Source organism: Xyrauchen texanus, chromosome 2 (genome assembly GCF_025860055.1).
Source record: "Xyrauchen texanus isolate HMW12.3.18 chromosome 2, RBS_HiC_50CHRs, whole genome shotgun sequence".
In the NCBI taxonomy this organism is placed as follows: Eukaryota; Metazoa; Chordata; class Actinopteri; order Cypriniformes; family Catostomidae; genus Xyrauchen; species Xyrauchen texanus.
The window spans coordinates 52,363,125-52,381,483 of NC_068277.1; the positions used below are offsets into that span (position 1 = coordinate 52,363,125).

At 42.8% G+C, this 18,359-nt stretch overlaps 1 protein-coding gene across 1 annotated transcript; it reads left to right on the top strand.

Annotated features, from left to right (window-relative positions):
- Nucleotides 1-652: 652 nt before the first annotated feature.
- On the top strand, nt 653-16,700 carry LOC127658774 (phospholipase A-2-activating protein-like). The gene is made up of 14 exons (XM_052148279.1): nt 653-823; nt 3,566-3,759; nt 3,892-3,992; nt 4,161-4,281; nt 4,466-4,633; nt 5,374-5,509; nt 5,604-5,773; nt 12,632-12,783; nt 12,899-13,118; nt 13,417-13,482; nt 13,565-13,633; nt 13,730-13,837; nt 13,990-14,160; nt 16,129-16,700. Exons 1-14 carry the CDS (start codon nt 675-677, stop codon nt 16,698-16,700), a joined length of 2,397 nt encoding a protein of 798 aa, XP_052004239.1. The 5' UTR covers nt 653-674.
- Nucleotides 16,701-18,359: the final 1,659 nt, after the last annotated feature.

An 18,359-nucleotide genomic window follows, 5' to 3' on the forward strand; every position in this document is an offset into this window, starting at 1 on the left:
ATACTTTTGAAACAGTGAGTATTTTAGCATTTAAGAATTGGCCCCATTCACTTCCATTGTAAGTGCCTCACTGGAACTAAAGAGTTGTGCTTTTTTTTTTTTTTTTTTTAAAAAGAAAAAGAGACACGAGTGAAAATTATTTTGTGGTAAACAATATTAAGCCACAAATGCTGACGAATGAGCTTAATTTGTATTAAACCCGGAATATTCCTTTAATGATATCTACATATCTTTTTTTCTCTTTCTCTGACTTTTTCCAATGCAGTGCTACTTCATCTATTACTTAATTTCGGATAAAATGCCACTGCAACGGCAGCAACGAACCCTCTAAAAAATAAGCGTTATCCTTTTATTACTGTGCATGATTGTTATATTCACCTCATCCGAGAAGGAAAGAAATGAACTCAAACATGCTTTTCCGGGGTAAAGTTCACATATTAAATACAAGTCTAACGTTCATTATCAGTCAGAGTTCGCTGTATTAAAAATAACGCACGTTTATAAAAATACGTAAATATACAAAAGAAAAATATGGTGCTTTTATATTTTAAAAGGTATAACATTTTAAGAGTATGAAATTATATTGTTTCATAGCAGGGCTTTTATTGTGTCGTGTGTTTGTGTGTGCAGTTTTGCGGTGCTCGCTGTCTTTCATTGACACTTCATCATTAAAAATGGCCTGCATTAACACATACAGACTGCGCTGCTCTCTCCCCGCACACGAGATGGATGTCAGGGGTCTCGCCGCTGCAGCATATCCTGACGGAGCGTTTGTGTCTGTCTCCAGAGACCGGACCGCCCGGGTCTGGGTTCCAAACTCGAGGTACACCATCACCAGCTTCCTCTACACATCATGCCTATTAGAGTTACTTGTACTTGTTAGTTCACTTTAGTATTCGTTGGTTACTAAGCTGAGTGGTTAACGGTGAAACCAGCTAAAACCAGCCTAATGTTGTCTGGTCTTAGCTGGTTTAAGCTGGTCTTAGCTGGTTGTAGTTAGTCTCTCAGTTTGACCAGTTAAAAAGTGCCCTAAAACCCCTATAAAACCAGCCTGACCAGACTGGGCAACCAGCTAACAAGTTCAGGCTGGTTTTAACTGTGTTAAATGAGAGTAGTATAGCAGGTTATACAATAAAGTTTTAATTCACAATTAGCATTAAAGGGGGCATTCCTTTTTTATTATTATTTTAATATGTTCCTTGAGGTCCACTTATAACATTAGTGAATTTGTTTGCACTAAAAACAGTCATATATTTGTAAAACATTATCATTTTCCTCCCTCAATCTGATCCTCGGTCAGAAACTCTCAGTTTTGTTGCTGCTTCTCCTTTAAGACTTGACAGGATATGTCCACTGTTATGATTGGCTCTTGACTGACCTGCTCTCTATAGACCAATCACCTCTTTCGTCACACATGGAGGTGGTGGCAGGAACCGTGCGCAAACAACTTTTATCGGATTCCGTTGTTGAAAAATTATTTCGAGGTTTCTCGTAGATGGCTGTGGCTTCAAGCCATCAACAGAGCTGACTGGACTGAGGAGATCATTTCAACTCACTGCTTTGTAGCAAACATATAAAGCGAACATTAATACATATATGTTACTAACTCATTATAATAATGGTATAGCTAGGAATATTTGTGTATTTATGATGGTTTTGTATCGTACTTGCGTTTTATTGTCTTATCTGTCAAATCTAACACAGCAGTCTACCAGCTTTCTGCCACCATTTACGCATGGACGTTTTTGTAAACAATGGGATTGGTCTATACCTATATACACTCACCTAAAGGATTATTAGGAACACCATACTAATACTGTGTTTGACCCCCCTTTCGCCTTCAGAACTGCCTTAATTCTACGTGGCATTGATTCAACAATGTGCTGAAAGCATTCTTTAGAAATGTTGGCCCATATTGATAGGATAGCATCTTGCAGTTGATGGAGATTTGTGGGATGCACATCCAGGGCATGAAGCTCCCGTTCCACCACATCCCAAAGATGCAGATCTTATTGGGTTGAGATCTGGTGACTGTGGGGGCCATTTTAGTACAGTGAACTCCTTGTCATGTTCAAGAAACCAATTTGAAATGATTCGAGCTTTGTGACATGGTGCGTTATCCTGCTGGAAGTAGCCATCAGAGGAGGTACATGGTGGCCATAAAGGGATGGACATGGTCAGAAACAATGCTCAGGTAGACCGTGGCATTTAAACGATGCCCAATTGGCACTAAGGGGCCTAAAGTGTGCCAAGAAAACATCCCCCACACCATTACACCACCACCACCAACCTGCACAGTGGTAACAAGGCATGATGGATCCATGTTCTCATTCTGTTTACGCCAAATTCTGACTCTACCATCTGAATGTCTCAACAGAAATCGAGGCTCATCAGACCAGGCAACATTTTTCCAGTCTTCAACTGTCCAATTTTGGTGAGCTCTTGCAAATTGTAGCCTCTTTTTCCTACTGGTAGAGGAGATGAGTGGTACCCAGTGGGGTCTTCTGCTGTTGTAGCCCATCCGCCTCAAGGTTGTGCGTGTTGTGGCTTCACAAATGCTTTGCTGCATACCTCGGTTGTAACGAGTGGTTATTTCAGGCAAAGTTGCTCTTCTATCAGCTTGAATCAGTCGGCCCATTCTCCTCTGACCTCTAGCATCAACAAGGCATTTTCGCCCACAGGACTGCCGCATACTGGATGTTTTTCCTTTTCACACCATTCTTTGTAAACCCTAGAAATGGTTGTGCGTGAAAATCCCAGTAACTGAGCAGATTGTGAAATACTCAGACCGGCCCGTCTGGCACCAACAACCATGCCACGCTCAAAATTGCTTAAATCACCTTTCTTTCCCATTCTGACATTCAGTTTGGAGTTCAGGAGATTGTCTTGACCAGGACCACACCCCTAAATGCATTGAAGCAACTGCCATGTGATTGGTTGATTAGATAATTGCATTAATGAGAAATTGAACAGGTGTTCCTAATAATCCTTTAGGTGAGTGTATGTTCACCACTACTGGGCAGGGCTATGGAAGTTTTAATGTATATTAGGCTTTGATGAGTTGTTGTAGAGGCCGTGAGATGCAAATGTCTACAGGGAAATAGAGAATGAGTCATTTTGGCAGCTTGATTTTCGACAAATGCTGTTTTTGCAGCGAGGAGAAAGTATTGAGTTCTGAAACTTACATTGTTTTTAATAGTAGAACGACATTTTAAATGTCTAAAGATCAGGGAAACTGTTATTCCTCATTACATGACCCCTTTAAAACAAGGAAAGTCAAACAAATAAATGAAGGCATATATAGAATGTAGGGTAAATGTAAAATAAAGGAATATATAAACGTGTAGAACTGAATGATTTCTTAAAAGGGAAAAACATTACGCAAAACAGAAGAAAAAATTTAATAAATAAAATCATAGATATAGAAAGTCATAAGTATACAATATGGGGTATATGTAAAATATTAATAATAAAAAAAAACTTTAATCCTATTTACAATTACCTAGAAACTCTTTGTGAAAAATGCTCATTACATGTTTCTCTCCTCTGTTTTTTTTTCCTGCAGTGAGAACATGGGCTTTACAGAGATGCACTGTATGAATGGCCATGCCAACTTTGTGTCGTGTGTGTGTATCATTGCTCCTAATGAAACATATCCCCGGGGATTGGTTGCCACTGGAGGACACGACAACAACATCTGTGTGTTTTCATTAGACCGACCAGACCCCTTGTTCACCCTCAAGGGTCATAAAAACACAGGTACCCTCCATTGCAAATTAATTCACTTTTTTATTGTGGTGAGTCTGCATGCAGATAGTCATGAGCCAGCATCGATAGATTCATAAACAGGGTTGCAAACCATTCCTACTTTTTCTATGTGTGTGTCCACAGTTTGCACTCTCTCAGCTGGCAAGTTTGGCACATTACTGAGTGGCTCATGGGACACAACAGCCAAAGTTTGGCTCAGTGACAAGTGTATGATGACCCTACAGGTGAAGTGACAAGGTTCTTGTTTGAAAAATGTATTGTTCCTTTAGTGTGCTTTTTTCCCCTGCACTGTCCCTTTAAGAAGATCTCAGATATACCCATGTTGACTGCAGTCAATATCAGTACAGTGTAAGTATGCACTAATGTGCTGACTGCTTTTCTTCTCTTCTCAGGGACACACAGCTGCCGTATGGGCTGTGGTCATTTTGCCGGAGCAGGGCTTAATGCTTTCTGGCTCAGCAGACAAAACCATCAAGTTATGGAAAGCTGGTCACTGTGAGAAGACCTACACAGGTACATTGGTTTAACTGACTCCTTTAATGCTTAAACAAGGAAATGTGCATCACAGTAGTTATGTGAAGCTCATTACATTCCAGAGGACCTCCAGCAGGAATCACCAATTTCTAGGAGTAAATGTTTCTGTTTTTTATAACATCATTTTGTAAGCTGTTTTAAACGTGTATTTTGTGTCCTGCAGGTCATGAGGACTGTGTACGAGGACTCGCGGTGATAAGCGATGTGGAGTTTTTCTCTTGCAGTAATGATGCCAGCATTAGACGGTGGATGGTTACGGGTGAATGCGTGCAGGTTTACTACGGTCATACTAACTATATTTACAGCATTGCTGTCTTCCCCAATGGGCAAGGTGCTTATCTTTATTTTCTCAAAAACTCAAGGTTGGGCGTGATATTCATACAGTACCAGTTTGGACACACCGACTCATTCCTAAATAATTACTATTTTACAATAATAGTTAAGTCATCAAAACTATCAAACATGGGGGGCCTGGGTAGCTCAGCGCATATTGACACTGACTACCACCCCTGGAGTTGCGAGTTCATATCCAGGGTGTGCTGAGTGACTCCAGACAGGTCGGCTAAGGTCTCTCTCAGGTCTTAATGGGGTGCATGGTAAGTTGGGTGTGGATCGCAGAGAGTAGCATGAGCCTCCACATGCTGTGAGTCTCCGTGGTGTCATGTACAGTGAGCCACGTGATAAGATGCTCGGATTGACTTTCTGCCACCCAGATTGAGGCAAGTAACCGCGCCACCACAAAGACCTAGTAAGCAGTGGGAATTGGGCATTCCAAATTGGGTAGAAAAGGGGGTTAAAATAAAAAAACATCACAAATGGAAGTTTTCTAAAGAAATCTATACATGGGCACAATTTGTATTTGTTATATATTTTGTCAAGCATTTAGCATATGCCTTCAGTTCAAAGGGTCTTTAAGATTATGAAAAACATACATTTATTCAGGTGTGTCCAAACTTTGTCTGGTTCTATATATTTACAAACTCAAGAGAGATACGTATATACATACATATATTAACATACCTTGGGTACGTAGATTATTGTGATCCAATATATTTTTTTTTCCATCTCTAGACTTTATAAGCACAGGAGAGGACAGAACGGTAAGGGTCTGGAAAAAGGGGGAATGTTCTCAGACAATCCGTCTGCCTACTCAGTCAGTGTGGTGTTGCTGTATTCTGCCTAATGGAGACATTGCTATTGGAGCCAGGTATTTATGCCATTTAAATGAATGCAGTGTAATTTAAACATACACATTACCCTGCACAAGTTCCACATGACAATAGCAAATGTCTTATCCAAAGCGATGGCATTATCCGTGTGTTCACGGAGAGTGAGGAGCGTGTAGCAAGCGCTCAGGAGCTGCAGGCTTTCGAGGACGAACTCTCCAAAGCCATCATCGACCCCAAGACCGGAGACCTGGGTGACATCAAGATCGAAGAGTTGCCTGGCAGAGAGCACCTGGATGAACCAGGTAAGCAGATTTTGCTGTGCCATGCTATAGTTTTTATTGGTTTAAAAGTGCTTTTTATGTTGGATTGTCAAAGCTATTCTACAAACTTGGTTTAGGCTTTTTTCTAAATCCCTAAACAGAGACCAACATTTCTAACACTAGCTTCTCCTAGAGCTTTACAGCTGCATCCACCAAACTTGGTTCAGACCTTCAGACTGTTCTGACTTTTTGTGCCATGTCTTTTCTGACTGATTGGACTTACAGTTTTCATACAGCTGACAATCAATTATCTGAAAAATCCCATAGATATAGGCTACATCCGCATGAATCCAGATACATTTGGAAAAAAATATATATATCTGTAACAACCCCCACGGGAAGGAGGACAGGAAACGAGTCTTCAACAAAAGGTAAGGCTTTAATTGCCGTCTGTCTCACAATAGTTCACAACACAAAACAATACAAGCGCACTGGGTTGGCTTGTTAGGTTCTTTTTTGACTGGAGGCTCTGTGTCTGCCCTGCGATGGACTGGCGACCTGTCCAGGGTGTCCTCCGCCTTTCGCCCAATGTTAGCTGGGATAGGCTCCAGCCCCCCGCGACCCTGTACACAGGATAAGCGGTTGACGATGGATGGATGGATGGCTCTGTGTCTGTTTTTATGCCGCTCTCCTCGTGCTCACTGGAATTAGAGACAGGTGTTAGGCATAATTTAGCTCAGGTGTAAGCGCCCTTACCGCTTTCCTCTCCCGGACGGGCGCTTGACCACGCCCCCCGCTGCCACATACCCCCACCGCCTGACTCAGGCAGGTAATACCGGAGGGTGAGGACCGCCCACTTGATGGCCAAACACTCCTTCTCCACGGTGCTGTACTTAGTCTCCCTCAAAGAGAGCTTCCAGCTAATGTACAGCACTGGGCGCTCCTCCCCCTCCACCACCTGCGAGAGTACGGCCCCCAGCCCTCTGTCTGAAGCGTCCGTCTGCAAAATAAAAGGGAGAGAGAAGTCAGGTGCATGAAGAAGCGGCCCCCCACAAAGTGCGGCTTTAACCTGCATAAACGCCTGTTGACACTGCTCCGACCATTGAACCGGATCTGGAGCCCCCTTTTTAGTGAGGTCAGTCAGCGGGCTGGTGACGTCCGAATAATTAGGCACAAACCTTCTATAATAGCCAGCCAGCCCCAGGAACTGCCTCACCCCCTTTTTGGTCTTAGGTCTAGGGTAAGTCGCAACCGCCGCGGTCTTATCAATTTGGGGACGCACCTGGCCATGACCCAAGTGGAACCCCAGATACCTTACCTCCAATCGCGCACTTCTTAGGGTTTGCCATGAGCCCCGCCCACCGCAGCGATCTCAGGACGGCCCTCAGATGTTGCATGTGCCGCTGCCAATCATTGCTATAAATGATAATATAATCTAAATAGGCAGCGGTGTACGCGGTGTGAGGTCAGAGGATCCTATCCATGAGTCGTTGAAACGTGGCTGGTGCCCCAAACAAACCGAAAGGAAGCGTCACAAATTGGTGTAATCCAAACGGCGTAGTGAAGGCTGTTTTCTCACGGGACATTGGTGTCAAGGAGATCTGCCAATAACCCTTTGTTAAATCCAAGGTCGAATAAAATCGAGCAGTACCTAACCGATCGAGCAAGTTCATCAACACAGGGCATTGGGTACGTGTCAGATTTAGACACTGCGTTGACTTTTCTGTAATCCACACAGAATCGAACAGACCCATCACTCTTGGGAACAAGAACAACCGGGCTGGACCAATCACTGTGGGATTCCTCTATTACGCCCATATCAAGCATCGCATCTAATTCCTCCCGAACTATTTTCTTTTTATGTTCGGGTAAGCGATAGGGGCAGCAACGCACCACCACGCCCGGCTCGGTCTCGATGTGGTGCTGTATGATGTTTGTACGGCCCGGTAGAGGGGAAAACACATATGCAAATTCCTTTTGTAAATCAGAAACCTCTGAGTTGACGCGGTGAGAGGTGGTCTCCACAAGTAACCAGGGTGTTGAAATTGCGGGCTTTATTTACCTCCGGTCCGAGCTCCGCCCTCTCCGGAACTACCGTGGCCAACATCACAGAGGCCGACCTCTTCCCTCCACAATTTCAGGAGGTTGAGGTGATATATTTGACGTACGCCCCCTCTATCGGTACGTTTAACTTCATTCGTAATACGAGTACCTTATCTCCCGGTGCAAATTCCGTAGCCGAGCACCCCTGTCATACAGCCAGCGTTGGCGTTCTTGAGCCTGGAGCAAATTCTCCTGTGTTAGTCGCCCCAGTGTGTGGAGTTTTGCTCTAAGATCGAGAACGAACTGAATTTCATTTTTGCTATTAGAAGGTCCCTCCTCCCAAGCTTCGCGGATGACGTCAAGGACCCTGCGTGGGCGTCGCCGTACAGCAGCTCAAACGGGGAGAACTCTGTGGAGGCTTGCGGGAACTCCCATACTGCAAACAACAGGGGGTCTAGCCACTTATCCCAATTTCTAGCGTCATTGTGTACGAATTTACGAATCATGTTCTTGAGCGTTTTATTAGATCGTTCCACTAGGCCATTGGTCTGGGGATGGTAAACGCTAGTGCGAATCGACTTAATGCCCAAGAGCTCGTAAAGTTGGCGGAGTGTTCGTGACATGAAAGCCATGCCTTGATCGGTGAGGGTTTCTTTCGGAATCCCCACCCGGGAGATTATCTTGAAGAGTGCCCCTGCAACACTACGTGCGGAGATGTTGCTCAGAGGCACTGCTTCCGGATATCGCGTCGCGTAATCCACTACGACTAACACGAAGCGATGTCCGCGTGCTAACCGTTCTAATGGCCCGACGAGGTCCATCCCAATTCTTTCGAAGGGGACCTCGATCAATGGTAGAGGGCGCAATGGCGCTTTTGGGGTGGCCGGTGGGTTTAGAAGCTGACATTCACGGCACGCCGCACACCACCTGCGGACGTCACCGCCAATGCCCGGCCAATAGAAACGGGCTATTAGATGGAGATGTGTTTTTCGTTCCCCTAGGTGACTGGCCATAGGATTATAGTGAGCCGCCTGGAAAACCATTACCCGTTTGAGCGTCCTGTGTCACTCTATATAGCCGATCTTTAATCATGGCAAAATATGGGAATGAAATGGCGATGCCCGGCTGGAGCTGTTGACCATTAATTACTCTCACTTGGTCAAGAGCATGTTTAAGGGTTTCGTCCCGCGACTGCTCTAGAGGGAAGTCCCCCTCAGGGAATTCCCTGAGAGGATGGGTGGCCACCTCGCCCCTTCCCTCGTCATTCAGAGCAGCCGAGGACGGCCCCGGCTCCGCCTCCCCTGCCAAAGCATCGCACACCGCACACCTCTTTATGCAGGACCCATCTGGTCAAATACCCTCTAAAATATCTCTAAAATTCAGCCAATCAGTACCCAAGATTAGCGGATGAGTGAGGCGGGAACTAACCGCTGCCTCCACACTATGGTTTCTTCCCCTGAATTGAATCGCCAAAGTCACCATGGGATACTTGTGAACATCCCCATGCACACACCTCACCCTCACCAGTTTCGCTAAACCCAAAGCCCCGGGTTGAACCAAGCGTTGGTGGATGGTGGTCTGATTGCAGCCGGTATCCAGCAAAGCTTGGTAAATACCCCCCCTGATCCTTACCGGAATCCGGTAGGCTCCAGCCCGATCTGGGTCAGCCTGCGGGACGTCGGAGACCCGCACCACCGTCCCAACCTCCATCAGCGGACACTGATCCCGGAAGTGGTCCGGGTCCCCGCACTTCCGACAGGCCGGCCCAGGCGTTACGCCCGCACTTGTGCTGGCAGGCACCCTCACCTGAGGAGGAGAGCAGCTGTTGCAGCCGTTGGACGAATTGCTCCAGTACCACCTGGTCAATCACTCCCTCGACATCGCGGTCCCCCGCGAGCAGCCACCTCCGACAGGCGTCCCGGAGCCGCTGAGCAAACGCAAACGGGCGATCGGACATTTCTAACTTCATGCCGCGGAAGAGCTGGCGATTCTCTTCCGGGCTCCGACCGACCCGTTGCAGAATGGCTCTCTTCAGATCTGTTTAGGCCAGGAGGTTCGTCGCCGGCAGTTGTTGTGCCGCAAGTTGAGCTTCCCCGGACAGGAGGGGAATTAGGCGGGCTGCCCACTGTTCGAGCGGCCAGCCCCAGATTTTTGCCGTGCGCTCGATCAAATCTATAAAGGCCTCAGGATCATCTGCTGCCCCCATCTTCTGTAACGTGGGCGGGGGCAGCGTAGCGCGGGTGTCCGGGGTCGCGGTTGTGGCCGACGCGGTCTCCTGGCTGAGGAGGCTCCGGATGGCATGCCGGTCCTCTGCCTGAGCCCGCATGATTTAAAAAAAACGGCGATCTTGGTCCTGCCGGAGCTCAAGCAGGGATTGCTGGTGGCTTTGATGTAGCGTCGCGAGGGACTGGAGGACCTCCGCCAGCTGGGATGACTCTATGGGGCGACCTTTCTCCATGCTTGGAATTGTTTTGTTTTTTTAATTCCCGGGTTTCAGCACCAGTGTAACAACCCCCACGGGCTACATCCGCATGAATCCAGATACATTTGGAAAAAAATATATATATCTGTAACAACCCCCACGGGAAGGAGGACAGGAAACGAGTCTTCAACAAAAGGTAAGGCTTTAATTGCCGTCTGTCTCACAATAGTTCACAACACAAAACAATACAAGCGCACTGGGTTGGCTTGTCAGGTTCTTTTTTGACTGGAGGCTCTGTGTCTGTTTTTATGCCACTCTCCTCGTGCTCACTGGAATTAGAGACAGGTGTTAGGCATAATTTAGCTCAGGTGTAAATGCCCTTACCGCTTTCCTCTCCCGGACGGGCGCTTGACCACGCCCCCGCTGCCACAATATCTTTTTCAAAAAACTTTCCATCCACACTGCCGTTTTCCAAAAGTTTCTCATCCACACTGAAACGTATGAAAGCTCTTAAATCACCTTAATGAGCATGCGAAAAATCGCCGATCCATGTACAGTCTGAAACAATTGTCCTTGTGTTCCGTCGCCGGACAGCAATTCCGAGTAAAGGCATTGTGAAGGTTGTAAAAGGTAACATTTATCTTTAACAACCATATCAAAGTGAATATATTAGGCAAAACACGGGCCGCCAACTTGATTGATTTGGGTTGAACGGTTTACATAACTGCGTCAAATGACAACAAATATGTCATTGTTTTCAGATATCTAAATTTTCCTTAGCCAATACTACAACACGAACTTTAGGGAGCGTGTTTCCGAAAAGCTCGGTGTTGATAGAAGGCCAAAACCGTGGTCTTACGTTGACGGAATGTTCAAATGGGCCAACGGAATGCTTGTTAATGCCTACTGTCAAAAAATTTAAATGTTAACAAACCCACAAAAGTATTTTGATCTGCTTTAACCCTTAAATGCATACCTTGAGTCTTTAGAGACCCGGGACCTCATTCCACCCCCCTGTACCTCATCCATTTTTTGGGGTTGTGCCCACACTTCCTTATAAATAGTGACACAGACAATAATGCCAAAATTGCTTATATATATATATTTATTTATTTTTTTCTTCAATAATGGTTTTAAGTACCACAAGTGTATAGGGTCTCTAGAGACCTGAGGTATGTAAGAGTGTTGGGTTTTTATTTTTATTTTTGCACTTCCATAAATTATAATTGTTTTCTAATTATTTCATATCTATTTAAGTTTACTATTACAGGATATCAATTTCTTTGTGTATTACAAGAGAAGTGAGTATTATATTCATACAAATAAATACTCACATTTACTTTCTGTGCAACAATGAACTTTCAACAATGGCGAATTATCAGTATTTTATGTGCATATACATATAAATAAAATACATGTTATTTCCTACTCAAGGTGGCACTGATGTTTCACTATTGATAAATTGCTATCTGATGAAGAAACAAACATCAAAATAAACTAATAGCAAGTACAACACATGTAACGTATGATATGACTATTGTCATTTGGGTCCACTACTGAAATAATCTAAGTTGTAACAAGTGCCTGTGAAAATACATATAAGCTACACATAAGTTACACATTCATTACATATACATTACACAAGTGTAGATTACCGGTATGTGTTATGTGCAGCTCAATATGTGTTTGACAGCCAGTTGCATCTCAAGAAATTTCAGTGTGAAAACAATGCATCCTGTTCTTAATTTGTCCTGGTTTGTTGCATTATCTCTTTAATTTATGAATTATTACATTTTTTAAATATTTTATAAATCTTACTTTGTCGGAGCATTTTATATATATATTTTTTTATAGATATAAGTGCTGGGTAAATATGTTATGTTTAGGAAAATTACCATGCATTTAAGGGTTAAGTTGCTCTCTCTCCATCCATCCATCTTCTGTATCTATGTCTATCTGTCTGTCCATCCTTCCGTCATACTTATCTATCTGCCTGTCCGTCCGTCCACTGTATCCATCCATCCGTCGTGTCTGTCTATCCGTCCATACACTGTATCCATCCATCCATTCATCCGTCGTGTCTGTCTATCTGTCTGTCCACTGTATCCATCCATCCGTCCATCGTATCTATCCGTCAATCTGTCTATCTCTCTGCCCGTCTGTCGACCGACCGTTTATAATTCAGACAAGGTATGTCAAGCCAACATCAAAGTAAACAAACTTTACTTATCCACAGCAGTTATAATTTGTTTCTTGAAGTGTAAAGCACTTTTTTGTTATAATCAGTTTAAGTAGAAATGTACAGTATATTATTTTAACTGTGCATGTGGAATATCTGCTGTATATGTTGTAAAACTTTTCTTCACATGAAGAGTTTTCTTTATGTACAAAATGAATACAAAGTTTAATATACATTTTGTATGTTATGTGTGTAGGTAACCGTGACGGGCAGACGAGGCTCATAAAGGAGGATTCTAATGTCGAGGCCTATCAGTGGAGCATGAGTGATGGACGCTGGGTGAAGATTGGAGATGTAGTGGGTGGGTCTTCTGCGCAGAGCTCAAAGAGAGTGATGTATGAAGGCAAGGTGAGACAATTAATATGCCTGTCAATACAATATACACAGTAGAACTATTATATAGCCACAATTTCCCATTTTATATATTTCCTGTTGTCACCTACAATGATTTCTCTGCCTAAAGGAGTATGACTTTGTCTTCACCATTGATGTGAATGAAGGAGGTCCACCCATGAAGCTGCCTTACAATGTGACGGATGACCCCTGGCTGACTGCACACAACTTTCTGCAGAAGAATGACTTGAGCCCCATGTTCTTGGATCAGGTGGCTAACTTCATCATTGAGAATTCTAAAGGCCACACTCTTGAGCCAGCCCCTGCCATAGCCGCAGACCCCTTCACAGGTAACCAGCAGAGCTTGTTGAGTCTGTAATTCATAACCACCCCACCTGACACCTAGGCACATAGTTTGAAAGAGATAGAGGTTTTGTTGTGTGGATAAAAAACTGGCTGGTTGCCACATAAAAATTCTGTCATTTACTTAATGTCGGTAGAAATCCACATTAGGGCCCCAGATTGAAGACTTAAATAATTGGAAATGAAGTGAACTTGGAACAGTTATTGTGATGTGTAACCTTATCTAACCTTATTTAGCTAACGTTAAAGAATGCTGTGTGTTATAAATCCTTTCTCTGTTCTCAGGTGGTGGACGGTACATCCCAGGGTTGGGTGGTGGCAGCCAGGGGTTTGGAGCTGATCCGTTCACAGGTAAGCTTTTTTCACAAGTACTTTGATATTTGCTAGTATGAAAATGAAGATAAATGAGATGGATTGTTTTGTTTTTGTGTAGGAGCAGGGCGGTATATACCTGGGTCAGGATCCACAGGCACAGTGCCCTCAGTTGCTGATCCTTTTACTGGTAAAATACATATAATATACAGATGTACAGCTGCATTCAATTTAGCACACACGCAAACAAATATTATACACTAATGAATCTCCTGATGCCCTTTAGGTGGTAGTGCCTATTCCTCTGCTTCACTCCAAAAAGCTACAACAAACATCTTCTTCCCTAACACAGATGGAGTTATGTTTGAACAAGCTAATGCCACTCAGATTCTTGGTAAGTGATGTGTTTACACCAGAATGTAAAGAACACTTGGAAAAAGCTCTCCTGTGTTGCCCCTTGAGTTCCCATTATGATGTGTGTGGATATTTAGTGCAGTTACGTTGCTTTTAAAGGCTTCTCTTTGCTGGTCATCTTCTGTATGATAGGTAAGCTTCGGGAGCTGAATAACACTGCCCCTGAGGATCACAAGCTGAGCGAGGGAGCAATGGACTCTCTGAAGAAGTTGTTGCTCGTAGTTACAGACCTAAATCTGAGTCAGGAACAGCCCACTGCAGATCAGATCACCATTCTCTGGAGGACCAGCCACTGGCCAGAGGGTATGACAGTGAAATTCAGCTGTTGTTCCAGATATATCAAAGCAGTTTTATTACTTTAAAAGAATAGTTCACCCCAAAATGAAAATTGTCAATTTTCTGGTATCCAAATCGTTACAAATTCATATGACTTTGTTCTGGGAAATACAAAAGGACATATTATAAGTAGGGATGGAGCGACACAAATTTTTCTCTTCCGATACCTGAACTATCAGTATCGGCCACATCATGAGCCTCTGTGCGTGTTTATGTGTGTGTGATGGCAGAGCGGTGCTCGTTCAGTAAAGCGTGGTGCCAGATACTATTTAGCATTGCATGCTGACTATATATGTATTACACAACAAAATTAAGCCACAGCAAAACTGATATCAAGACACAATGGAAATAAGCCACAACACAACGAAATTAAGCCACCATGAAAATAAAATAGTTTGTTGTGTTTCCAGGAGTGTTATTCATGTTTTTAAGACATTACAGATATTACAGCTGATTTTCTCTAAAGCTGGTTTGGGAAAAGCACAAATAAATAGACTATACTGTGATAGGGACCGGAGCGGTCACAAGGAGGTATAGCATTCCAAATAAAATGTTTAATCCAGCAGAGGTTTTAAAAGCACTCATAAAAACAAGGTTACATAAAAAAACTAGCCCTGTTTCTGGTACTAAGTGCAGTATCTACTCCCCTCTCTAAACTATGGAGGCTAGAGTATATTTGCACTCAAGCAGTGCTACAACCTTGTCCACGTGCTCAAACACATTGTCCATATCCTCCCCTCCCTCTAGTGGCAGCTGGTTTAAGTACACAATTTTCCTGCCTTTCCTAATTGGAACAAACCATTATTTAAATAAAATTACCTCCCTTACCTCCCCATTCTTAAATACACAATCTTTGAATGAATACATAAGAATTAGTTCAAATGAGAGTTAAACATGAGACCAATAAATGGGACGAATAAAAACATTTGCACATTTAAACCACAATATATATTACACAACTGAGAGTAAAACAATGAATAAATCCTTTGAACACAGTCAAATTCCGTGATGCTCTCCATCACAGACAACATGACAAAATTATTAAAATAGAACAATAACCTAAATTATCAGAAAAGAAAACATTATAAATACACTTTATTTATTTGTCTTTAATTGCTCAGAATTCTGGTAGAAACCCAACACGTTATTGGCAAATGTACATAACTTAATCAACATTTGCTGCAGGTACTGTGACAAATGACGTCACAGTACCTGCAGCTTTTCTTGTTTAGCCCCTGCTTGGAATGCAAAGCGCTCAGAGGAAATGCTCAGTTCTCTTTTAATGACTTGCAGTGACATGCAGCTCTCTGCATCTTCCGAGCAGCCTCATGATCTCTCATGCATTGAGTCAGACTGCCACGCTACTGAAAATAATGTGCTTCAAAAATATTTATTTCTATTCATTTTGCTGTGCTGTGGCTTTTTCGTTGTGTTGTGGCTTTATTTCCGTTGTGTTTCAGCTTTTATTTGCTTTGATAATTTGGTTGTGTTGTGCAATTCTCAGCCACAGTACATTTTGTAGCTAGATAAGAAAGAACCTGTGAAGACATTATTGACTTGTAACCATATTGGATTTGAGCTCTTTTTACTTTGATTCAATTTAAATGCGAACTACGACTTCAATTTCGGCTAAATCAGACAAAGTTATCTTATGCCTTTAGACGACTTATATGAGATGTCACATTGACTGCTTTAATGACTCTTTTGGTTGTTTTTTAAGCTTTAAAGTGAATCACTATCAACTGCTATTATATTGAAATCAGCAAACAGATCACACTTTTCATTTTTGGGAGAACAGTTCATTTAAAACAAGTTTCAGAAAAGTATCGTTTGATCCAAGATTGCTGCACTGTAAATCAGAATACTTTCTCAGCCAGGCACCAGTACTCTGCAACAGTTTGCTCAATCAATCTACTCATGTTATTCCTCTCTCAGACATGGTCTTTCCTGTATTGGACATCCTACGCTTGGCTGTGCGCCACCCTGAAGTCAATGCACAGCTTTGTGGCGGAACTGAGGGTGCCAGTCTTTGTAACCATCTCCTAGGCTTCATGTTTCCTGATGGTCGACCTGCAAATCAATTGCTGGCTCTCCGCACACTCTGCAACTGTTTCTCCGGGTCACACGGTCGCACTCTCCTTTTAGGCCAACGTGACGCAGTCCTCTCTCGGGCTGGGGACCTCGGCACGGTCTGCAACAAGAACATCCATGTGGCACTGGCTACGCTGGTGCTAAACTACGCTGGAAGGTTGTACGGTCAACCGGCTGAGATAGAGGCAAAAGCACAGTGCTTGTCAGTGGCCAGCACTGCCTTAGAGGTAGTGCAGGACAAAGAGGCTGTCTTCAGGCTCCTTGTGGCTCTGGGGACCACAGTGGCTGGGGACAGCACCGCAAAGGACCTTGCACGATCTTTGGGTGTCAAGTCTCAGATTTCTAAATATGCTAGTGTGTCTGATCCAGCTAAAGTGGGAGAGTGCTGTCGACTACTAATCGATGAACTGCAGTAATGTCACAAGGGGGTGAAATTATGTAATCAACTTCTCCATCACCAAACCAACACAAAATATGTCTCCCCTCTTTCAAATCTTTGAAAAACCTCAATCTTCATATCATTAGTTTGTATTTAAATTTTCCACATTTTGATGATGAATGGAAATGAATGAATGCATGATGTGAATAAACACTGGGGATTAATCAAAATCTTTTATAAAGCAAGACTCATGTTATTGATGGATATCAAGAAAGCAGTGCTTTACATCACTATGTTGACCTCTATTTCCTAGGTTTAAATATAAGGCTACTACAAGGGATTTTTTTCTTTTTTTATTTCTGAAAATATTTAGCATCTGCAGTTAAACACCAGTTAAATCCTACATCAACAGTGTTTAAAAGTCTCAATTTAATTTATAAGGTCATGCTTTGGTAATAAAACTCAATCATTTGCTATGCCATTGTGGAAATAAACACATTGGATGATGACATTTTAGCAACCCCAAACATGCCTTCAGTACACCATTATTAATACACAATGAAAATAAAAGCTAAATAAATAAAGCCCAATTACATTTGGAGCAAGAACGGCTTAGCCATATTCATAGAGGAAATTACAGGTATGTTCCTCTAGCCTTGTACACTACCTTTCAGATCCTTAGAGTCATGTAAACAATTTTGGAAATGACAAACAATCATCTTGGTGCAAGTTAGAGCAGATTGTGCATTGTTAGTCTCTAATGGACCATATAGAGTACTGGTAAACTGGTAGCTTTATTTTTTAACATGCTATACCTGAAGCATGCCATCACATAGTACTCTATTAATAACCTATTTAAACCATTAGAATAATTAAATATAAAATTATATATAGATTCAATGTTAGGTATAGCTGCAATTTTACTGTAGGTCCCATATAGAGTGGCAAGAAAAAGTATGTGAACCCTTTGGAATTACCTGCACTTATGTATGAATTTGTCTTAATCTGGTTTGATCTTCATCTGTTACAATAATGGACAAACACAATCTATTTGAACTAATAACACACAAATTATTGTATTGTTCCTGTACATATTGAAAATCTCATTCAAAGCTTCACAGTGTATGTTGGAAAAAGTATTTGAACCCCTAGTCTAATAGCGTAAAAAGAGTCAGGAGTTGGCAAACCTGGCATCTGATTTATGAAACAAGATTGTAGGTGTGGGTTAGAGTTACTTTGACTTATAAAAAGCACTCAAACATTTTGAGTTTGCTATTCACAAGAATATGCAAGAATAGCATCTGCTGACATGGACCTTGCCTTGTAAAAAAGAGATCTCTGAAGACCTACAATCAAAAATTGTTGCTTTGCATAAAGATGGAAAGGGTTAAAAAGAGCTTCGATATTCATCTTTCCACAGTTAGACAAATTAGTACTGTGGCTACTCTTCCTAGAAGTTGCTGTCCATCCAAGATGACTCAATGAGTTAAAAACTCTTTTCCGACAAAAACACTGCTGCGTGCCTAAAGTTGGCCAAAGACAACCTTTACACTCCACAATGCTGAGGGAAAATGTTTTTGTGGACTGATGAAACTAAGGTTGAATTGTTTGGGGAAAATACACAGCACTACGTATGGCATAAAAAGGGCACCGCATACCAACATTAAAACATCTCAACGGTGAAGAACGGTGACGG